This window comes from Notolabrus celidotus, chromosome 15 (genome assembly GCF_009762535.1).
Source record: "Notolabrus celidotus isolate fNotCel1 chromosome 15, fNotCel1.pri, whole genome shotgun sequence".
Lineage (NCBI taxonomy): Eukaryota > Metazoa > Chordata > Actinopteri > Labriformes > Labridae > Notolabrus > Notolabrus celidotus.
Genome location: NC_048286.1, coordinates 24,870,214 through 24,894,941, shown reverse-complemented (window position 1 = coordinate 24,894,941; position 24,728 = coordinate 24,870,214). Strand labels below are relative to the sequence as shown.

The 24,728-nt window shown below is 39.4% G+C and overlaps 2 protein-coding genes across 2 annotated transcripts; one reads left to right on the top strand and one right to left on the bottom strand.

Moving 5' to 3' along the window:
* The first annotated feature begins 705 nt into the window (after nt 1–705).
* tmem125b (transmembrane protein 125b) lies at nt 706–1,546 on the top strand. Its single transcript, XM_034703406.1, has one exon. The coding sequence runs from the start codon at nt 745–747 to the stop codon at nt 1,465–1,467; it is 723 nt and encodes a 240-aa protein (XP_034559297.1). The 5' UTR covers nt 706–744; the 3' UTR covers nt 1,468–1,546.
* Nucleotides 1,547–20,045: 18,499 nt separating this feature from the next.
* LOC117826249 (protein shisa-like-2B) lies at nt 20,046–23,530 on the bottom strand. Its single transcript, XM_034702186.1, has 3 exons — nt 22,722–23,530; nt 22,149–22,285; nt 20,046–21,982 (listed from the first exon to the last, which is right to left on the bottom strand). Exons 1-3 carry the CDS (start codon nt 22,901–22,903, stop codon nt 21,798–21,800), a joined length of 504 nt encoding a protein of 167 aa, XP_034558077.1. The 5' UTR covers nt 22,904–23,530; the 3' UTR covers nt 20,046–21,797.
* Nucleotides 23,531–24,728: the final 1,198 nt, after the last annotated feature.

Sequence of the window (24,728 nt, the reverse complement as noted above, 5' to 3'; positions counted from 1 at the left end):
TTGCCTGTTATGCCTCAGCCACAAAATATAAAATGCAGGAAAAAGTATTAGTGGAGCAAAGTCATTCTGCTGCTCTAACAGAGGAAGAACAGCGTCACTGTAAACGTAAGGGTCAGGAGGACAGAACAGCAAAATGTATGTTTGTGCACCCATAGGTGTGTGTATAGAGGGCTTGTGCAGTTTGTCTGCATGTATTTTCATTGTTTGTTTTCAAGAAGAGAGTGGGCACAACTTAAGAATTATTTGAAAGTGTATCTATGTGATCTTACCTGAAAGATAACCGCCCTCTTCTTTTATAAGTGCTTTGTGACATTGGTTTTAAAAAGCCCATGGTGATGCTGATGTTGAGAAGCACTGAATGATCTTGGTTATGGTCAAAAATCACATGCTGGGACAACAATACTATGCCATTGTTTGCTTCAGTGTAAAAGGTACAGTGAGCAGGGCTTCATTAGGGCTGTGGAGGAATATCATTCTATTAAGCACAAATCAAAGCTATGAATGGACAGCAACAGAAATAACAACAGACCTGATGTAATTTTATTGGCAAAGCCAATAGAAACAGTTAAACAATATGATGAATGTCAATAAAAACAACTAATAAAAAGCAAAGTATGATTGATGATAATTCCGCTGGTCAAAAGAAAAGTAACTGCTTCTGTTAAGGCTTTACTGTAGTCTGATCATTCTCCAACCTTTGCACCATCCTTCAAGCTGTCAGTCTGCTTTTGGTCTGCCTGACCTATGATCACCACCATGTCTGAGATGCAGGTCTTCTACCAGCCCCGTCACATCATTCATCACTCCCCGGGTCTTTTCCTCGATCCTAGCCTCATACAGCGCCGCGTGCTTGATGATCAGGTGGAGTTGTGGTGGTTCAGAGACCCCCGCCGCTCCCTGTTGTGTTACTGCTCATCAGTTGCACTCATCTTGGGTCTGGGACTGGGCGGCGTCGGCCTCCTCTCCACAACCACCAGCCTGTCAGGGGAGTGGCGCCTCGGGGTGGGCACCACTCTCTGCCTCTTGGCCCTGGCTGTTCTCCTCAAGCAGCTTCTAAGCTCAGCCATCCAGGACATGAACTGTGTGCGCAGCCGCAGACGAATTGAGCAGATGAAGAGTGGTGGGAGGGCGGATCCAGCGCTCATGTTAGCTGTGGGCCTGGCAGTGATGCTCTGTGGGACTGTGCTGCTCTTTGTGGCCACATCTGGCAGACGTGGTCATGATAAAAATGAGATGTTGGTGTCCAGTCTGGTGCTGATGGCAGCTGGGACAGGCATGGCTCTGGCTGTGGTGGCATACAGCGTCCTGGTCTACCTTAAGAGAAGAAGGGAGCAGAGGAGGAGGATGTTGTTGAGGATGAGCAGAGCTAGGAGGCTGGGGAGTCAAGCGATGAGAGTGTTCAGTGTGTCTGGAGGACAGATGAGCCAGGCCATGAGAGACACTTCCAGCAGAACCAGTCTCATCTGAATGGACTGAATGAACAAAATAACAACTTTTTGATACACATGTGTTGCTATGATTGAAATAAAACCCCAGATGTCAAATCAAAAAATCACAGTGTTGCATGTTTTTTATGTCTCTGTAAATCTGTTCTATCTCACTCAAAGATCAAATCGACAAAGACAATGACTGAATACCGTATTAGAATTAAAATCAATTTATTAGCTGAGGTACATTTCCACAAAAACTGATTCAGTCTTCATACAAAAATCTATTAAAATACCTCCTGCTATGTTACATGAAAACACTGTGGCTCCTTCCTTTTACACACACTGGACACCTTGAGACAGAAATGTGTAACTTCTGCACTCTCAGGCCACCAACAAGTTTTAATTTCATCACTGTCGATGATTAACAGTCAAAATATCAATCAACCAATCTCATGATTATTATTTATTTATGATTTCAGCTTTAATAGGACCAATTTATAAGGATAAGAAGGTACAAATATCTGACAGGCAATATTTTGGACCAAACAAAAGGAGCTAACACATAAAAATCAAACGTGACGTCGATAAGGTGAAGTAATCTTTGGACTTGTTTTATACGCCTCAGCCTTAGTCATGTTTACTGCTTTTCCACTGAGGACAGAGGGTGCTAAAATATTATAATCCAGTAAAATCCAGTTAAATCCAGTGTTCCTTTCATTGACTGTATTTGTTGTCTGGCACAAAGTCGAAACAAAGAATAGCAGGTTTTTACAGCTTCAAAATAAAATCAACGAAAAGCAGTAACGTTTTTAAAAATCAATTTGCTCCTCTGTACACATTTGAATTAGCACATAAATCAAATCATACTGTTGAATTGTGCTCATCCAAGTTAGTGTTGAAGCAGCTGCAGCTTAAGGTAAGTCAAGACCCCTCTGAAGATGAAGATGGTCTTTGATGTCTTGAAATTGTTTTAATTAAATGCAACATGAATAAAAGAAGAAATATCAACTCTGGTATGAACTTGTATTTCTGTTTTTTTTAAAAAAATTTCTATTCTGTGATTGTGAACAGTATCATTTGTTCAAATGCGACATTAATTAATGATCCAAATGACACCGTCTAAGACATTGTGATGGAACCCCTGTACATACATGAAGTTCAAAAGAGAGCCCCTCTAACAGTGGCCCACTGTCGAGTTCTCCAGAGAACGAGATACCTTCTAGAGCTTCCTTTTGTTCCACAAATATGAACACTGATGTCCAGGATATTAGGAGGTATGGCAACAACATATGTGACGACAACCAAAAGCTGTTTGTATTTTTGTTGTATGCTTGGTAATAAAGGGCTTGGGAAGAGTATCCAAATTGAAACTTCACTTTCAACCATTTATCTGTGTTTCGCCCTTTTTTTTGCACTAATAGTAGCTGTTACAATGTTTTTTGGAAGATTTGGAATAATTGCATGACTGTTAGCTGTCAATTAAAATCTTCTTTAAAGTCTCATTTCAAATCAGCTTTGAACAAAACAGTTCTTGCTGATTGTCCCTATGTCCAATCATCCAATCGTGAACTCAAGATCATCATCACTGTCTTCCATATCCACCTCTTCCTCCTCTTCCTGTCGTTCCCTCTCAGCTCTGTCTTTCTCACTGGTCTGGATGTAGTTATCTTCGATGAAGCCGTCATCATCTTCATCCAGCTCTCCTGAAGTCCCTCCCACCCTGCCCATCACATTGTTAGGAAACACTCCCCCCTCCTGTCCATACTGACTGATCCCATCTGACTCTTGTAGCAGTGAGTGCCTGTAGCTCGCCAGGAAGCGGTGGAAGAGACGTAACTTCACTGTCATCACGATGAGGAGAGAGATGCTGAGGACTGTCCCGAGTCCTGCAGCCAGATAGGACCACTCCAGAGACTTGGGAGCAACAACATCCTTATCGGATGCCTCTGCAAAGAGAGCACATAAAAAAACATGAAACTACAGAAAGGTCAATGACCATGCATTCAAACTGTAAGTGTTGCAGAGTTCAAAGTTCATCAAGCACACCTGGTTGTAAATCGATGATGGTGTTAAATGACGGTGACTAAACCAACAGAAAGAGATGTTTTCACTCACTGAGATGAATAGTTGCGTTGCTGGTGGTGTGATTGTCACCTTCCATCAGAAGATGTCTGCCTGATGTTGCCTGATGTGTCTCTCTGATAAAAGCTCCACAAAGAGACAGCACCACAAAGAGGATGCAGCTTCGCCAACCCATCTCAATGTTGTGATGGAAAACCTGAAAATCAAGCAAAGTTTTGTAGAGAGGTACATCTCTATAAATCTAGTAGTAAAAGCCCCCTTAGAGTTAACGTTAGGGCTGGACGTATTAATCAGGGTACAATTGAGGTCAGAAACGAAACCTTTTGGGGTTTTTTTTTATTGCAGGCTATTTTGTCCCTTTCAGCACACCGTAGTTAAGCCGCTGCAGCTTCTTCCTGCTTCCTGTTGATGCCATGATAGAAAATAAAAACACCACTGCCCCTAAGACTGTTTTTTTTTAAGCAAGAAGGTACCATATTTGTAACAAAGGCTGCATCTGACCATAATCTATGTTGTATTTAATTTACTTCTCCTTTACTAAAGTGACTCCAACCTGCAAGAAAACAATTCTGATCAATCTGTTGAGTTTACAGAACGCCTTGGATTATGTGAAGCACAAGCAAAATGTGAAATTATGAGAGTTTTGCTCTTTTCCTTATCTAGAATTCACATTTTGCCTCTTACATTCACGAGCACTAAATACATCATGTTGGCAGATCAACTGTGCATCATGTTTCCTTGTTTATGTTGCTTTATCTTTTCTAAGTTAGCCATTCATATTTACATCAAACCTCTGTCTTTGTTATGCTGCCCGACACTCACAGATAGCCACATCTTAAGCATACCCTTCTTTATCTTGTACACTGTATAGTTATTCTAAATGGGATCCCTTCTTCAACGAAGTGAACATCATGAAGAAATGCACAAGGCTTGAAACTTGAATAATGGTATGAGACCAAAATGTGTAAGGAGAATGTTTTCTGAGTTAATAAATCAACCAAGAGGTAGCAACATTTCTCATCTGATTAAATACAATCCAATGTCTTTTTCGCAGCCAGTGCTGTCACCATATGCTGGCCATTATGAAGAACACAGGTTTCAAGAACGTCTGCTTAGTATAATGAAACCAGAGGCAGCATCCATTTATCAACTAACTTTGATTTTAACACACCACAAAGACCGTGATAACTTCTTCAATCTGGTGTATATTATTCTAAGGGTCAGCTTCTGAGTAATGGGATCATGGGTATGAGAGATACAGTCCTGTTTTAAGGAAAATATATAAGAACCAGTCCTTTGATTAATAACTCAAGAGACATTCTGAGACCTGCACTGAGGATGACATGGGAACATGAAATTTGTCTCCAAAAAACATCAATACACCTGTTTATAGTGAAATAAAAGAGGCATAATGTCATCACTATCACAACCAATACTTGTCCTAGTTGACCTTGTTTTTTTTCTTTTCTTAAATGTTGAATGTATCCTTCAGTTAATGTGAAATCAAAGATTAGGTAACCCTTAACCCTAATCTAAATAATAATCTCTAGCCCTGACCATTATGGAAAAACTAGAAAGTACCACAAGCCTAAAGTTTTATTATTAAGTAATTCTCCTTTTCACAACAGAAATGTCACATGACATTCAGGAGTTGGGCAATGCTTGTGACATCCTGGGTCCCGACCTGCTTACTAATTAACTGAAGGATAAACGCTTACTTCTTTCACAGATTATAATCTTTAATTCAGCTCATACAAATTGATCCATACTCTACATTTTGGCTGTGGCACATTATTTCAGGCAGCAGTTACAGGGAACGTAGATAAAAAATAATTTTAGTGATGTAGGCCATTACAGTAGCCGCGTCTGAGTCAGCCGCAAGTCATATGACCACTACAGGTCATGCCTAACCAGCATTGTTTAACCTAAATCACCAAATGTAGTAAGAAAGTAACCCAAGCGTCAATTAACAAAATATAAAACACACACACAACTAGCAGACAAATGCAGTGACTTACCTTTACAATGAGTTTTCCTGACAGAGCAGGTGTATGTATCTGTCTCCTGACTTATTCTGCTGTTTTTGTTTCCTCCTCAGCTCCCTCAGGACATTCTGGGCAAAGGTTGCAGGACGTGCTATAATATCACCTTCCTTGATCTGTGCCCCTAAGACAGAGATGTTAATGTGTAACTTTATTGGGTTTGACGTCCATGTCTCCTTCAAATTCCTTTCTTGGTCACTATTTCTCACAGGAGGGATGTTTTTTCATACTGTGTATTTAACAGCTAAATGTTTTTCTTAGATTTTACCCTTTCACAATAAAGCTTAATGCTCACTCACGGGAAGTTAAAAGTAGATTCAAACACAGGGAGAAAATCGATTTTAATGACTTGTCACTTTGTTGCATTAGTGCTCTTAGGCCAGACAGTGGCAGTGTAATCACATATGAAGTATCTGAACACTGAGTGTTCGAAGAGGGCATTTGGGTGCATGTGCTGTATTTTCTTTCTTCTTGTTGAAGGGGGAAGGGATGCAGAAGATGAGGCATTTCTCATTAAAAGAGCAGGTCTTCTTTCAGTGACTTCGCACTTAATTAGCCTATTCACCCACGCCAAGATAGGAGGACAGATTGAAAAGTGCTCAAATGACTACCTGACCTCGCCGAGGTGTCATTTCCTTTCATTAATCAACCCTTGATGCTGTCTCTGTGGGAGGAGGTAATGTGCCATCAGAGTGACTTAATATGTCTTAAGAAATCTGACACTTGACTCGAGCCCTCCCTCAGCTGTTCATTATACACACTGGGTTTTTCATCTGCAAGAACAGTGCTTCACAATGTCCCAATGAGATCTTTGGCTTCACAAAACATCACATCGAGTCCTCTTTGAACAGAGAACTCAAGGTGTGAAACCCTGAAAACTCAGAAAAAATGACAGATTGAATACTTTCTACCTTTATTTCAACTATATAACACAGCTTGAACTTTATTTATGTCTAATGCAGAACTCTCTCACGTACTTTCTTTTATCCTGTCTTGACTCCTGGATATCTTGATGTCAACCTGTCATAATTTAGTCATCTTCTATTCTTAAGTAGTTCAAAAATTCATGAAATAAAGTCCCTGCTGACATCACATGCTTTGTAAGAGATTCAATTCAAGCCTTTGAACTATGCTTTTCCCCTCAACATTGAGTTTCACATTCTGCAAGGTAAAACTACAATAATGGTACACATTTTTATGAAGCAATGCATGACTCATTATGAATTTCTCTATGAATTGTTCACCACGAACTAATGTTCATGACATTATGACTTCATCATTACTTAAGATATGTTAATTAACAGTTACTTCATACATCAATTCATGTATGACCTAATTTGCAGGCAGACAAGTTATTTTTAGGAACATGGATGATATTTTAAAGCTTCATATCTTTGAGAACAAACTCAATGATGGATGTTGAGTTTTTCATTGAAGTCATAGTGACACGATCAATAGTTCATGGCAAGCAACAAAAATTAATTGTGCATTAATTCATAGAGAAATTAATTATGAGTCATGCATTACTTCAACATGAATTAAGCATTAATTCTCTAATCATTGTAAAGTGTTACTTTCTGCTATTACTTTGGGCCATTCAATCTCTACCCATTACTGTCTACTAGATAGACTGTATAAAAAATGGACGTAGTATCCGTGACGTCATCCATCTGTTCCTGAAACGCTGCTTTGAAGCCAATCGTCAGCGGGTGACGTATTGGAAAAGCTGAACACAATCGAACTTTGCCCAAGCTAGTGTGAGGTAAAGAGGCGGGCCTTTAGCCTTTTCACTAACAGCTACAGTGTTCCTGCCTGTCAATAAAGTCATTCATGTCCTTATTTAGGTAACACTCGTAAATCTAATATCATATTTAAAAAATTCAACCCCGTACAGTGTGTGCAGATAGAGAAATAAGCTATTCTGAATGTATGTGTATGCGGTTTCTGGTGTTTCTGCAGCCAGCCTTAAGCGGATGCTCTATGAACTGCATTTTTTAGCACCTCCGCAAGGGCTTCATATTTTCATACCAGAGGTAGACGCTTGGTCTACTATCCAAAAGGGTAAAAGGGTTTTCCAGGTTAGGATAAACTTTCTCATTTTCACATCTGGGCTCTAAGAACAGCAGTTGGGCAAGTAACTGAAAATAAGTAATGAGTTCCAATCACTAGTTACCATTAAAATGTAACTGAACTACTAACTAAGTTACTGCATTATTAAAGTAATAAGTCACTGGGGAAAGTAACTGAAGTGTTTTTGCCTTATACTCTTATGTGCCCTGCTTCTCCTCTCAATGCTACTTTTCTAATTAGTTCTCTGAAAGCAGCTGATATGGAAAGCATGTCTTCAACAACATACCTTGCAATCAGAGTGTTAGTCCTCCCTGGCTTACAGATTAAAAAGCTGGCAGTGATATAACACAAGCCTTGGCTGTTTGGATGGAGCGTCTCCTCCTTGATCCCACGGCTAACGTAAGAGCTACCCCTGGGTCACTGGTGTTAATAGTGCACCGCTCTCTGGAAACTATGGATCTTAGTAGAAGCATGTTGTTTGGTTCGGTGCTTCGTGAGAATAGAATTACGTGTTTTGGCGGTGGACAACATTTTCCTTCCTGCACCCTGGCTACAACTCACCGCTTTATTCTTGTCCTTTAATTTCAAGAGAGAAAAATAATGCAGGTATTTCAATGACAGGAAGCTCAGGTCGATTACTCATCAGCCATTGTGTGTGTTTAATGAGCAAGATATTCTTTCACCCAAGATGCTGCTGTAATGATTAAAGAATAACCTCCGCACTGAGTTGGATGATTCATCTTAAGTAGTTGTTGCTATTTGACATCAAGTAAGGGGTAACAGATGATGCATCTTGTAACAATGATTATAACTTTATTCACTTTTTAAAACCAATTTTAAAAGTGCTTAACAAACTGAAAACAATGAAATCAAATTACAATCAAAGCAAGGCAGGTAACTGTTGTAAAAAGATAAATACAATTAAAAAGGGTAAATAACAATCAAAATAACAGAGAACACTTAACAACAGATAACAAATAAGGAAGACCCAACACTACAAAAAATACAAGGTGAAGGAGATAATACAACAAAGCAAATGGTCAAGAAAAGACCAGCCAATAGAAGTAAGTTTCAAGAAGAGATTTAAAAGAGGACGCTGAGTTTTTCTCAAATCCTCAGGCAGGGAGTTCCACAGCTCAGTGGAGCTCAAATTGCAAATTCTCAGTCACCTCTTGTGAAAAGTCAATATTTAGGAACCACACGTAGGACCCTGCTAAGACCTCATGCAGCGATCAGTCTCACATAGAGTCAGCAGTTCACAGATGCAGGCAGGAGACTGACTATCTCCAAATCAATTCTAAAACTCTCAGGCAGTCAGTTCAGGGCAGCAAGGAAAGTTATGTGATCACTTATCTTGCTATGTGTTAAAAGCTTGGTTACAGGTGCCGGCTTTGGATGCTTGCTGATGCCTGAATGAAGTGCATTTTAGTATGTCTGGATGTGATAAATGGAGTCAACAAAGATCACAAACTTTTGGGTCTCTTTCAGATGTTAGAGCACCAAGGAGGATAGATCATAGAATCAGGGGCAGAGGGTGTACTGACAATGACGTCAGATTCATTTCACGTTTATACTTGATTTCATTCAGACAGGACATAATGAGAGAAACATCAGTGGGGCCAGGCTTTAATGGGACACAGAGCTAAGTGTCTGCATATCAGTGAAAGTCTAGACTGAGACTACAGAGGATTTACCCAAGGGGAAGCATGTAAACAGTGAATAATAGGAGACCCAGAATAGACTTCTAATGGACAGGAGGAGGAGATATTTCCAAGCACTGAAGAATAAGACCTGTTTGACAGATGGAAATGAACTGGTCCCACATCACATCAATAATTCCTACAGCATCTGGCTAAAAGGTCAACTTACAAAAAAGTGAACTCATGCATATTGGAAAGGCGACAGGGGAACCCTCTCTTCAAACTTCCCTTAAAACCTGCCATAAAAAGTTTGAATACTTGGGTATCTGGATCACACGTGATCATAATGAGTTGTATAAAGCAAATTATTCACCTTTACTCTCCAGATTTAAACTAGATCTTGAAAAATGGGATTTGCTGCCCCTCTCACTGGGTGGAAGAATAAATACTATCAAAATGAACATTTTTCCTAATTTCTTTTATCTATTTCAATGTATTCCAATCTTTTAACAAAGTCCTTCTTTAATAACTTAAAGAGTCAGATCTCTTATTTCATCTGGAACAAGAAACAACCCGGAATTATACACAGTATATTAAAGAGGCCTGAAAAAACAGGAGGTATGGCACTTCCAAATTTTTTGTTTAATTATTTGGCTGCTAATATAAAAGCAACTCTGTATTGGATAAAGAATGATGATACCCCACTTGCATGGGTATCCATGGAGAAAACATCCACTGGTCAGATAGCCCTGATACCATTGCTTTGTGCTAAATTGCCATTACCACCACCTATCTCTAATTTAACTTCACCCACTTATCATACATTCACTCACAATATGGCATCAACTTAGACTCAACTTTTCGCTTACTGAGCTATCGCTTTTTGCACCGCCTCAAAGACATTGTATGTTTGTTCCATGAGGCATTCAACATCTGGTCAAAGCATGGAATATTGTCAATGTATGATCTTTTTTGTGACAATGTGTTTAGCTCTTTTGAGCAATTAGTGCAAAAAATGTATTATTCCTAGAGCCTATTTTTGCAGATATTTGCAGCTTAGAAATTTTATTTCCTGTAATACTGCCCACGATCTTTCCCTCATGTCCATCTCCATTCCTTTTTGATGAGATTTTTAGTCATGAAGCAGATTCAAAACGATTTATAAGTATAATCTATCAGCTGTTGAACACGTATAAGCTTATGAAACTGGAGTCACTCAAGAATAAACACAGGATGATTTAGGTCAACAAATGTCAGAAGAACTGTGGCAGAAAATAAATGACAGAATCTCCTCTTCTTGTCATTTGTCATAAACATGTAGTAATTCAATTTAAAATTGTACACCGTCTGCACTGGACTAAAGCAAAACTATGCAAGTTTAAGACAGATCTTGATCCCACATGTGACAGATGTCTACAAGAACCTGCCACTCTCATGCAAATGTTCTGGACTTGTCCAAAACTGAACAGTTTTTGGGAGTCCATCTTTAACACCTTGCCAAACATTTGTAACACTTCATTAGAAAAATATCCTTTTCTAGCCCTGTTTGGAGTGACTCCTACGATCATCAGTTTGACTAAACAACAGACCATCATGATAGCTTTTTGTACTCTCTTAGCGAGAAGGATGATATTATAAAAATGGAAAGAACAACGGCCGCCTGTATAGGGACACTGGGTAAGAGAGGTCGTGTACTATGTCCAACTAGAAAAGATAAGATGCACTATAAAGGGGTCAATTAAGAGTTTCTTTGACACTTGGCAACCTTTCATAACTTACTTTGAAACTCTAAATGCTGAAGAAATTGATCTTAGTGTGTAATATGTAGATGTATGTGTGCATGAATACTGTGTAGGTGTGTATATGTATATGTATATGTATATGTATATATATATATGTGCTTATACTGTATATGTAGGAGTGTTTATGTTTTATTATTATTACTTTTACATGCATATATGTTTCATCTTTTAATTTCTGGCAATTATGTTCTGGTAATGAGACATGGGGGAGGGGAGAAAAAAGAAAAACGTTTGTACGATGAAAATGACTGTATGTTTACTTTTCTTTTAATATATATATAAAAAAAGACCTTGATAAAAAATAATAATTCCTACAGCATGTTCATACAGCTGATTAATACATTATGGTTCACTGCATCAAAGGCTGACCTGAGGTCAAAGAGAATTAGAATAAAGTATGAGCAAGAATCAGTTACAAGCAATAAATCAGGAAACCTTGACCAGGGACCGTGTATCCAACATGAGGGAGAGCATTTCTATACAGATGAATAGAAATGAGGAGAGGCTAATTTTGTCTAACTGATTCATCTGATTATCTGATTATTAATGCTGGTGGACAATCTGAAAAACCATATTTCTGCAGAATAACATTACTCAAATTTACAATCTGCTAAAACTAGATAAACAAGTTCTCACCTATCAGGGAGGCAGTAGACCCCTGCAGCGCACTATTCGATTTTTAATCCTTTTTTTTTTTTCAAAAGACAGGATGAAATAAGGATTTGGGATGTTGCAAATCACCCCTCACACATAACCTCCCTGCTTTCCTTACTTCCCCTCAGCTTACAAAACTTTGGCTTTGCCCCTCATCTCCGTTTTCCATTAACTTAATCACTCCTGAGAACAGCAGTGGAGCCTCTGGTGAGCATATTTGCTACACGGTGTGTGAGTAATACGTTAATACTCAATTAGCCAGCTCAAAAATTTAAACTTAATCCCCATGAAAAAGGGTACCATGGATTTGCTGTATTCTGTTTACCGTTTCTATCATCCAAGCAAGATTTTATATGTTTATCATGAAAGTATCAGATGCTGCTTTTGATCAAACTGAATTCTCCCTAGGATGAACAGTTGTGACAAACTCATTCAAATCAGTTCCACATTAAATTTAGCCTGGGACAGATTGTTACCATTTTCATTTAAAAGTTAGACTTCATCCCCCACTGATACATTAACCTACCTTGTTAAAAGTCTAAGCAGAATAGATGCATTTTGAGGTTATGGGACACGCTGTTCCTTATATCAAACATTATTTTTACTGATGCTGGCTTTACATCAAACAACTTATCAATTGGTTTCAAAATCACAGACACATTTTGAAAGTCAGAGTGAAATCATGAGAGTTTTGCTTATAATAGATTGTTGAATTAGGGCATCAAGAAGACTTTCTGACATGTCCTTCAATGATCTTGTAAGTATCATAACCGACATACTGCACTATCAGAAAACTGTAAATTCTGACTATGAGTCTCTCTGACCTGTCTTGTCTTTCCCTCTGAATTGCCTCAGAGGCTGCATTAACATGGAAGCTGATTCTAAAAAGACAGCTGTGACAAGGAACCTTAAGATAGAACATAAAAAGAACATGAGCTGAAACCTTTGAAATACTTGTCAGTGATGAAGAAAATGTCTTTTTTCAGTAGTTGCATTTTTTCTTTTTCACAACTCTGCCCACATCATTTGCTGTCTTATTTGTATTTTACATGTGACTTCTGATCTGAAACCTCCTGATGTCTTGGCACTGCAGTCCATCAGAGATATGCAGCATCCCTGCATTAATGATCAGACCCAGTCTTTTGATCGTGATTTTATTGATGCTGTTTCATGAGATGTGTGCATGAATATGTTCACTGCACAGTGAGGGAGTGCATCAGAAAACCTATAGCCATCAAACACAGGGACATCACATGAAAACAAAATTAACCTGCAGTCTTGTTTTCCTCTTTCAGTCTTTCAGATGATTGCTACAGTATGTTACAGTGCACAACTTTTATGCTGACATATACAAATGATTTGAATCTTTATGTAATAAGGTACCCTGTACACATTTCTGAACAGATTTTTAAGACTATTGAGTGTATATTATGGACAAGATGCCTCCTTCTCCTCCCATTGTAAAAAAAAAAAGCAGGCCAAAACACTGCCATGATGGGCGCTGACATCGCAGTGGGGACACATATGGACAAAGGCAAGTGCAGAAGCAATCTGGCTGCAGTAGCAGCTTGATTTACATCACAGCCCATCCGCAAACCAAAACACACATTTAACTTAACAATGAAATGTCAAAGATCCCTAAGGTTGGTGCAGTCCATAGCACAACAGAGTCCTGTGTGAGTTTAAAGCTGACATTCATGGTTGTGGAAAATGTAATGACTCTTGTGTTAGTGTCCATTATGTTGTCTCTCACTGTCCTGTCTTCACTTTGCTAATTTGGTAAAGAACACTACAGGAGCCATGACATCACATCCCCTCTTAAAAAAAAAGACTGATAAAAAACTTCTCTGAAAAATTAAACCCTTGAACATGAATCAGCATCATCAGCGCTAACCAATCTGTTCAAGGAGGAGGCGGGCTTTAAGTGTCTTACTGCAGCCTGTAAGCAGGTTTGGCTTCACCTTTTGTAAGTTTTGGCTTCACTTTATAGAAGGGCATTGTTCTGTCTACCATTTCTTTTTACTCCAAGGCGCACATTTAAACAGAGACAGTGACATAGTTTCCATACAACAGTTACCAAGCACAATTTGATCATGGATCAAAGACATGAACATTTACATGTACATATAAATACTAAATCTGAGTTACAAAAACAAGGGCACTTTTTTGTTTCTTGTAGTCAAACTTTCAAACTACAGAGCTCAGTGTGTTGGTGGGTGTATGACATTTAGTGTTGTGATCCTAATGGATGCATGTTTTATTCATGTCAGCATTTAAAAGGATTTCATTAGAGCACAGATATGTTGTGTTTATTTGATACCATTAGTGACAGTTGGGATTACAGCACTCATCTATCAGACTAAAGGCAATGAGCTGGTATGACATTTAAATTGTTTGCATTGGCATTTACTGTGACTTAGATTCTGGTGTGAACCAGAGTTCAATACATTTTTAATTACTAAAATGTAAAAAAGGATAGTTTCACATTTTCCAGATCTGAATAATAATAATAATAATGCTGAATGTGCCATAACGTCTACTGGTTTTAATCAGTATTTTTCTATGTCCTTAGTGGCTGTTAAAACTTTACTGTTTGAGTGGTAGAAACATGTGTGTTGTGGATTTGAGTCTTTTAAGTAAGAATGAAGGTTAGTGATGTGTCGGTCGCAAACGATCCGGTTCTAAGAGCCGGCTCTTTGAAGTGAACGACAGGAGCAGTTTTTTTTCTATCTTTCTCGTCTTTTTCTGTTAAAGCCTCACGCGATTGGTCAAGACATATGGTGGCATCTTGACCTATCACGTGTTTACATTGAGCAGAACGGGGAGGGGAGGGGTCACAGACACACGCAGCACAGTGAGCACACCAACAGGAGGGAGACGAGAGGGAGAACATGCGCGACAGATAAACGCACTGGAAAGGTGAGAAAACGAGTGACATTGAAAACGGCAGAGACTGTTTAAAGGCAGACTGTGAAGGTGAAAGTGTCATCAATCAGGGTCCACAAAAAACCTGCAAAGATACATTAGAAGTGTCTGTGAAGGTTCTCAGTCATCCAGGTCATGGACATTAGAACTGTTTATCCATCAGTGCAATTGGAAGAATAAAATCAGTAAAGGGAACCTGCTGTTAATGAAGGTGTTTAGAAGTTTATAAATAATATACAGTCATCAGAGATTGGACCTTTTTGTCTAATTGAGAGGGATCTTGTTTTTGTACTTTATAATTGTTTTTTTTTAGACCACTGCTCCATGTTGAGTATATAAATAAAGCCTTATGAATAATAAACAACATGATATATTGTATGTTATTTACATTAGTTACTCATTTTACATATAATCTTACATTATTTTAGGTCATACATTCATTTAAACAAGAAAAAATATGAGGAGCCACTTGGGAGCCGAAAGAGCCGGCTCTTTGTAGTGAGCCGAGCCAAAAGAACCGGCTCTCTAAAAAGAGTTGGAATTCCCATCACTAATGAAGGTACAATTGATGGCAGAGTTTCAAGGTAGGATCTCACCGCTATTGCATGTTTTTTGTCAATTGTATAACTACACCTTTACATCCACTTTCATTTTGTCATTCTGCACAGAACTAAGAGGCACTTACGTGCTTCTCTCTAGAAAACCAAAATAACTGACCTCCACTTTCTTCAGTTATCTGCTCACCTAGCCTGTCTCCCCCATCGGGTGACAACTTTTCTAACACAATCAGGCCTTCATTTCCTAAATGTCACCGGCCCACACTGTCAAAAGCAGAAGCCTCTTCCACTTCTTCCACTGCCTCTGTTCCCAAGACTAAGCTTACATTAGTGTCCCACCTGCTTCTTAACTTCAAATACCACAGGACAACTCCTTCTTAAAACTAAGTGAGGAAATTCACATAAGCCCATTAAAATAGTGACATCCTTCATCAGAAGCATTAGAGGATGATTCCTGTCACTGGTAATCTTTGTGACTACTCCAGCTGCACAGTATCTTCTAAAGTCCAACTGGCCAGTTACCACATTTCAATAGACAGTAAGAACGTTGTTTATTCTGTCAACAGACCCTTGTGGCATATGAATTTCCCCCCACAGGCGATCAATAAAGTTCTCTAATCCAATCTAATCTAAATCTAAAGAGGGCATCATGCTCAAGCCAGAATACCAGGCCCCCCTTGCAAACTACTTTCATCAACACCAGCAGACTGCTGTCACTGGGGTGGCTGCAAGAGGGAGGCCGGCATGCATTGCTGTCCATTTCCAGCAACCACAGCACCTGGATAAAATCGGGGCTTCTGGCACTGAGATGCTGAGTTTTTCTATGTCTAAGCTTGATGCACAATTTACTAGCCCTGTAGCATCACATTGTGTTTGAAGGGGTTTATATAATGCAAAATGGTTTGCAGCACAATGAAGTCCACACTGCAACGCAAGTGAAGCTATTGGCATCATGCCTTCCCACTGGAATCACCAGTAAAATCCTTGTAGGACATGAAAGGCACTTCCACTTAAAAGACAGACAAAAGTCAGCTCAGTCAGTTCTTTCTTTCAGCTTCCACTGTAGAAAAAAAAAGGCATGCCAAAAAAAAAACGAGTAGGTTGTGCCAAACTTCATCAAGTCGGATGCAACTTGCTTTTGTTTTGTTCCTTGTACAATTCTTGTTTAGGGCAATTTGATCCACACTGCCATCCAGCCCTTATGATTTTGAGTCCATCACCTGCTCACAAATAATGTCAAAGACGGTTCCATGATTGGTCCATTTAGTTCCTTTGACTTTATCTAGACTCTTGGTATTGCAAACAGAAAAGACTTTGAAAATATAATCTTCATCCCCTTTTCAGCACCTGATAGCAAGCCAACATCGTCTACAGCGCTACCCTTATAATAAATGCAACATCCTGGCTCTCCTAAGCAGACACCGGCAGTGCTTTCAGAGTATACCTATGACTTATTTACTCCGCCCCTGTTTTTCTTCCTTTTTTGACAAATAACTTACTCACACACACAACATTTCTCTGCCACCACGTCTGTCTGTTTGGGGGTTTATATAATGCATTCACTTGTGATGTGTTGTGGACACCATTGTGCTGCAAACCATTCGGCAAGATTTATTCCTATGCTCTCTTCAAAATCTACCTCACAAAGGCTACAGCCATTATGAGGTATGGGATCATGATTGGTCCCGGAAAGCCATGTTTACCCAGACAACCTGGCAGTTGTTAACATTACAACGAAGGACAATCTAATGCATCCTTTTCTCCACACAGCTCATGCCCCAGTCACCAAAACCGTTGCTAACTCTCTCCTGTTTCTCATCACAAAGGTTTAGATGCTTGGCCTTCTTGCTGGCAAGCATCCTCGACAAGCTTCCCCTTATTCAGAACGTGCATTAAACATCTTAATCCTGCACCAGTACCCCTGATCGTCAAATCAAAGAGTTCCCAGCATTAGCTTATTTTCTTTCCCCTTACTCAACCAAGGACTGGCCTTTAGCCAGACAAAAATAACTCGCCTTGTCAGAGGTTTTGAGCATCAAGTACTACTTTTAAATCCTCATTCTCTTTTTTTTATTACAGCAGCAAACTTGAGGTCACACAATCCATTCAAGATCCACTCTGAATACAGTATTCTAATGTTGCCTTTGTTCCTTTTGCTTGGAGCAAGTCTTTTATGTTTTCTTTGGTTTCATTAAATGCTATACAATTTCCACTTCAAACCTTCACTTTAAGCACTGTACATGGGTTTTTATTTTAATTTTAAAACTCATTAGTTTTGAATATATTAAGGTTAGGAGTTTCGCATAATTAAGGGTATGGCTGAATTGACTGACAGGCGGGCATACTGTAGCTGTTATGGTGGAGGCTAAAAGCTTGCCTCAATTCCATCTCTGTTTCTTGCCAGGTAGATCGAAAGATAGGTTTAGTAAGTATTTCCAATACAGTGACCACTGTTTAGAGGCTTCATAACTCTGCTAACGAATGAGTGATGTCACTGAGACTACGTCCATGTTTTAAACTGTCTGATACTAGACTTGTATTTTTCTCCAACAACGCAAAGATGTTCTCCTTATAATAAACTACTAAACGGCAAGTCCAACCATGTTCCTTGAGTCTGTTGCTTCGAAAACCAATTTTTTGAACTCTTTTGGGGTCCTTGCAAAACTAGGACTATCGACTGATCCTCTTTTTAACTCAGAGTTAATAAAAAAATAAATGGGTTTCTCCATTTTATTACTCCAGACATGGTTGAATCTGCTTCCCCAGTGCCCTACAATTGCAGTGAAACACTTAGATCGAGTTGCTGGTCCATAGACAACCATATCACATCAATCCATCAATAAATACTCAATTATGCTCAACATTACTCATTAATTAATGGGTTGGGGTTTCATTGTGTCAAGGAGCTCTGGAGGGTTCCAGAAATACATATTCCCCTGAACACTATGGCAAGTGAGACTTCTTCAACGCAAAGCCTTTCTGTATTTTCATTCACTATAAGATTTCAAATGCATCCTATTGTTGGTGTGGTGCTTACAGCTTACATGTACATAAAAGAGCACTTGAGTAATGTTTCAGACAGACTTGGAAAGACATGAGCTTATCCCTTACATTTGTTAACTTGCAGCCCTTGAACAAAATCAATAGACAAAATGCCCTTATCGTAATACGCCTGTGAACAGAGAGTTCTGTATGCACCCTGAAAATAAATCTAATTTGCAAAGTGCAACAGTATGGACTGCTAGGCTGGGTACGTCCTTTGTGTTATTTTAGAGCTCTAGCTGAGGCCGCTGTTCATTTCAACATCAAGTCAGCATACCTGTACTCACATACCCCCACCTCCAACATCACGTCGATCAACCTTAGCAAGGGATGAGCAGCCCCTCTCTTTTTCTGCAGTTTCAAACCTGGGCCAATAACCTTTGCATTGTACACCAAAAAGGTCATTCTTAATTGCCTTCCATCGACAAATATGATTTTACTCATTTGCCAATGTAATGGTTTAGTTGGCATTCAGACCAACAAAAGTCATGCATTGAAACAGCACAGACGCTCAGCAGGCGGGGGCTTCTTTCTTAAGATGACCTGTGATCAATGGACATCACATTTGAGTAGCAGATGAATATGAAAGAATGCCAGATGCACTAACATTGTGCAGTGGTTTGCTAAATACTGGAAACTGAGTCTGAGTACGTTTGTGACAGTAGCGAGCCATAGATGTGAGGTAAACAGTGTTCTGGTCACAGGACTGACAAAGGATGTACAGTTTGTTGCTATCCAGAGTTAAAGTTGGTCCACTCACAATCTAAGAGTTGTTTACCTTGTCTAATAATGAATAACATTACATCAGGCAGAGCACCTGATTCCTTCCAGTTTAACATTCAGTTGGCTATCAGTGGGCTGATGGCATCCAATCACATTTATACAGGTGTGCAGAAGACCATTCATGAGTCACTTTACTGATTACCCTTATACCAAGGCATATATCTGCACCAACACAACATCCTCCTTAAAGTATGAGCTACAGACTCATTTTCAGTTTGTAAACAATGATGATGTGTACGCAGTTTGGCAATGGAGGTATGGAGGACAATAGTCATAACCATGAGGAATTTACCCACCATTCGCAATTGACACCTATAAAAACTGACTAAGATAAATAGTATAGACTTTCAGATCAAGATGTGATATCAATGATTGGATAGAAGACATTCACAAGTGGCCTATGGTTTTTGGTGAAGAAACCCATGACCACATTACCTGTGGCCATTTATGAATTCTTCCTGAGCCGAAGACAAGCACACAACACCACCAAGACTTTGATCATAATAAAAATAACTAGGAAACCAGGTCCCAACGTCCCATATGCACTGAAATATCAGGCTAACAATCATTTCATGTTGTGGGTCGCTAGCTAGCATAGTTATCCTTTTGATGATATAGTTGTAAAGTAAACATGAATTCTGCTTCTGAACTGAGGTTGGATCTGTTTGATAGTTTGCTGCCAAAGATGCCACAGGTGTTTCAGTTTAAAGAGTGACCCTGTTAACTGGTAACTTTCTGATTATTGCATCTCTTTCAGATACCTTTAGTTTTTCATTGAAGTTGTATCTGATGAATATATTGACTTTAACACAACAAAAACTAAACTAGGATGTAATCACAGGATTTTCTTTGTCACCCACACAGGACAACCACTGACACAACCTGCTGAAAGTTGCCAGTTAACAGGGTTACTTTTTGAACCGGAACACTGGTTACTCTGAAGTGCTCAGAACTCCATTTTACTTGAGTCTGTGGTTGGAATATCGATTCGGACAACCAATCATGAAACAACCAGACATTTTGATGCTGGGAAGAGTTTTAATTCAGTGTGTTTATGTTTGCTAACTCCTCTAGATGAATGGAGCACAATGCCACTCCCTTTGCCAAAGTGTGCGTGTATATCTTTGATGTCATCAACCATACACAGATCTTTTGTTTTTGGATTTGTTCGGTCATGTTACAGGTATTTTAAAGCTCTTCTCACATTGCCTGTTACAGACTGGACTGTTACGCCTCCCTGTCAATGTAAATGTCACAAAGGTGTAATGATGAGACCAAGTAATTCTGCTGCTCTGGGAACACTGTTGCATGGTTCAAAGCATAAGTACAAAGACACAATGACAGCAGAGCTTCGTTACGGCACTGCAGCAGAATCTTCATGCATAAAGGGCTTGAGTAGCCGTCAAAGAGCAAATCTGAAAGTGTGATATGACAGAAAGCAAAGACAGTTTTGCATTCTCTTCATCCAAATTGACTCTAATGCTTACTCCTGCTACTTGAGGTGATGTGTGACCCATTTTGCATCCTGCTTTCATGTCTGGTTGCAGAAAATGCACACAATAAGCTGGTTGATATGATGACAAAATAAAAGCTTTTTCTAAGACGTGTCTCTTTTCTTGTGTTTGATTATCCATTCTGAATGCAAGTTAAAGACAACAGCTGAAGTCAATGCTGATTGGCTGAGAAACAACATCATGTGAATTTCTAGCTCTGGGTTTTTGTACTTGCACAAATGAGCTTGTGAAATAAATTCACATTATTCATGCCCCCACAGTGATTTGGCATCTTAGCATTGACATTGTATGTAACCTTTTATCATAACCATAATCATTTGCACTAAATGATCAACTCTAAACCTACTATTGATGCAGTACTCTTTCATAAGATCTACCATTTTACTCCATCTGACATTTTTGTCTTTCTGCTTTTTTGCTGTCCTGTTCTGCTTTCAAGGAAAGGTAAAATACTGATAAATAAACTTGCATAAAAAAGGTTCCTTAACACACCTTTGACTGAATTTGGTTTATCTAAGGAAAACATCATGGCCTCCATTAAAAGACAACAGCTTTGGTGTGACTCCCAAACCTCATATCAACACTTGCATAAAAAGTGTGCACACTGTTGAGATTAAGCATTTGGATGAATAACAATGGTTTCAATGTTTCAGTCCCTGAGCAAAATGTAGCAGACAAGTGTACAAATCCAAAATACCCCGATTTTACAGCCTCACTGCGCCGGCTCTGCTGTTGTCTTGGTGTGTTAGGCTCATCTCTCTGCAAAGGTTAAGTAGGGTGCACATGAAACTGTACACCTGAAATGTAAACTGGACTTCAACACTACCTCTGTCCCTTTTTTGTTGCTTCACAATGCGTTGATGATTTGATTTGTATCAAATCTTTGGATTTCTTTGGGGCCAATTATAATCAATCTCCTGTAAAAAATATAGAAGATAATCAGATTCCAGTCATGCTCCATGGTTTACAGCTGCATGGCGATGAAGCATCCTCTTAGGCAGCTTGATGAGAAGAGAAATTTAACACACAAGGAAATTCTCCAATGCTCTTCAAAGATGATCGTGTGTGCTTGCTCAGTTTTGTCTGAAGTACTCAGCTGCAAATTTTTTCTCCACCCTGCCTCCACTGCACATCACGTTAGATCAGAAACCGGTGTCTCTGCAGCCTCTCAGCAGCGCAGTCTACCTCCTGAATCTCTGGCTTTGTTGAAGTCTTGACTTCTGGTCCTGTTTTATCACAGAAAGTCTTCTAAGCGCTTACGAGGAGCTCTCCACTTTCACACTGGTGACGTTAGCTGTGAAACACCTCTGGAACAGGAGATCGGGGTCTGGCGGCTGGTTATCGCAGTCCAGCTTCCGGCTCATAAAGTGTTTCCTGAAGCCTTGTGGACCGGAGGCACTGGTTGCTCTCACATGAGTGGACCCCCCACTGGGATCACCTTCTGAAAGCACACAGATAGCAAAAAAAGGGCAATTTAAAACCAAAAAATGCAGCTAACGGTATTCTTTCAAACTGTCCATCTCTGAATAGACACGACAGAACCAACCCTGTTATCAACATGGGTAACTCTTTTTTTATACCTTTAGAGAGCCCATATGCACACTTACCAGGCACCCTAAGGGGGAGGCCGTTGTCAAGACGACTGGGTTTTGTGGCGATGAAGAGGTAGCAGAGAACACATACAGTGATAAGGAAGGCGAGAAGGACCACTGCTGCAATAGACAGACCTACCAGAGCACCGATGCTGAGGGAGGAGAAAATAAGAGAGGAGGGGAGAAGTCAGTTTGATGGATAGGAGAGACATGTGAAAAAAGGTCATACATGGAAATATGAAGCTATTGCACTTCTTTTGAAACCAAGAACTCAACTCAAGTGTGGGGTTTTCTGACTTAGCAAAAAATAAATAAAATTGAGTTAATTAAGTTAAAAAGATATCCAGCTGCAAAAGATGCAATGATTTACCCTCACTGTGGATAAGACATGATTAATACAGTTGAAATAATTAGCTTTCTGAGACAGTTTCTGTCAGGGTGAATCACAGGAGATTTCATCTAATAGTTTAGAGAAGACACTGCTGCCTGTGTCCACACTATTACAATGCAACTCAACAAAATGCTACACATTAATTAAGATCAAAAGAATATAACTTTTGAAACTGTAAAAAATAAAGTGTTCCTTACCTCAGCCACCACATGTAACCATACTCATACGGGAAAAAGCTGTTGGGATCATCACAGCAGTACTTCACATCATTAAACCCACAGCAGTAGACGGCAGCAGCAGCGTTTCCCAGTCTGGGGCAGGAGAAGCCGTCCACAAACAACCCGTCCGCGCTGTAGTAGCTGCTGCACACATCGCTCATGCTGCAGCACGGAAATAAAGGGAAAAGTCCCCCAAAGCCTTTACGATCCGTAATTTACAGAGAGAAAGATTCGCGCGCCCTCAGCGTGCCAGTGCGCTCTGCTGTGAGAGAGACGGGAATGTGTGTATCTCCAGCAGCTGTGTGTCTGAATGAATCAACTAGGAGAGAAACGGAGGTGGAAGGCTTGAATCTAAGAAAGCTGGAGCAGCTCTCTCTTTTCTCTCTTCTTGATGTTTATCTCCCCCTCACTTTTTTACATGTTTGAATCTCTTTCCCTGCGTCGCGCGACCACGTGGTGCCACTCTATTTACTTAATCTGCTTAAGTTTTTGGGCAGTTTAAGCTTATTTGATGTAAGCCTATACGGAATTGACCATTTTACTTCTTTGAAATGTTTATACTAGCAATCTTAATGTCAATATATAACAGGCTCCATGCCTCATCTAATCACTTACTGTTTCCCGGAAATATAAGTTTAAATTCAGAAGTAGTCCGAAATTCTGGTCTAATCCAGGGACGTGTCCATACTTTTTTGGGGAGGGGGGCCCAAACAGGGTAATGCCTTCAGCTACAGTGGGTGTGAAGTATGTGGCTTACAAATGTACTAGTGGCATTACTTAATCATTTCTGTCTCCCTTACTTATCTTTACATGTGATTAAAGTTAGTTTTGTTTTATTTTCTTGTACACCCATGGTAATGGCTATCGGTTGTCTTCTTTTCTTACGCAAATGTCTATACTTATTTATATAACCACCCTTGAGTGACGACATGACAATGTTTTACGTGTTGAGTCGGCTCCTGCGACCTCCTGCACATGGTAAAACAACCGTGACGCTCCACCACACTCATTTATTGAGAACCACATAAAACACTTATTTTACAAAACACTTCACTTCCTGTCTCTTAGTCACATGACTACCAGAGGACAGCAAACTTGCAGGTACAAAAAACACGAAATAAACCAGCGAATATAACAATATTCTTACCAAAACTAAACAAAATGTTTTTCTCTCTGTATGCTAACAAGATATATTATTCAAATAATATAAACACACTTATAACTGTGAAATGGCGCCTACACCCATGTTCATTTCAATTATATAAACAAAACTCACCACAAAACAATGTATGGTGTTAAAATAATCTTGTTCACCATGCAAGTAAGAACCCAGCCTGTTATTGCAAATGGTTAAAGGCAAAAAAGGAGCACGCTAAAACTGTTGCTGTTACTTGTTAATGCTATTTTCTGGGTTTAATGGCTGACAAGGACATTTAGTGTGCTGACTTTTTTTTGTTTAGTCTTATGCACGGTTGCCTAACACACTCAGAACAGACTACTCAAAATTCACCAAGTGTTTGACATGAGGAAAAGAAATGCTGCCTTGTGAATAACAGAAGTGTTAGAAGATATTTCAGTTACAGTGGTCAACAAATTAAAACTTTCTGTCAAGGCTCCTGAAAAAATATCAATCGTTACAAACAGGAAACAATGAATGATTCAAATTCAATACAAAACATATACAACAGACCTTAAAGGTGACATATCATGCAAAATTGACTTTTTAATGGTTCTTTACCTGGAATATGTGTCCCTGGCATGTCTACAAACCCCCCGAGAATGAAAAAAATCCATTCTGCCCCTGTTTTGATTTCTACACCTTTCTGTAAATGTGTGTGAAACGAGCCGTTTCAGACTTCCGTGTTTTTGTTACGTAACAACAATATCCGGTCTGTCATGGAGTCAGAGCTCAGAGCTTGTTCAGCCCATAGACTGTATAAACTAATACTGAATCCCTCCCCTGTTTTTCATTACCTGCACAAATGT

What these genes read in the sequence shown, in the direction of transcription:
- LOC117826249 (XM_034702186.1), bottom strand. Translation starts at nt 22,903, where the DNA reads ATGAGCGATGTGTGCAGCAGCTACTACAGCGCGGACGGGTTGTTTGTG. An exon ending in GGTTACATGTGGTGGCTGAG is followed by an intron (nt 22,286 to 22,721) that starts GTAAGGAACACT and finishes CTCCTCCCTCAG; the next exon opens with CATCGGTGCTCTGGTAGGTC. An exon ending in CCTCCCCCTTAGGGTGCCTG is followed by an intron (nt 21,983 to 22,148) that starts GTAAGTGTGCAT and finishes GTGTGCTTTCAG; the next exon opens with AAGGTGATCCCAGTGGGGGG.
- tmem125b (XM_034703406.1), top strand. Translation starts at nt 745, where the DNA reads ATGATCACCACCATGTCTGAGATGCAGGTCTTCTACCAGCCCCGTCAC.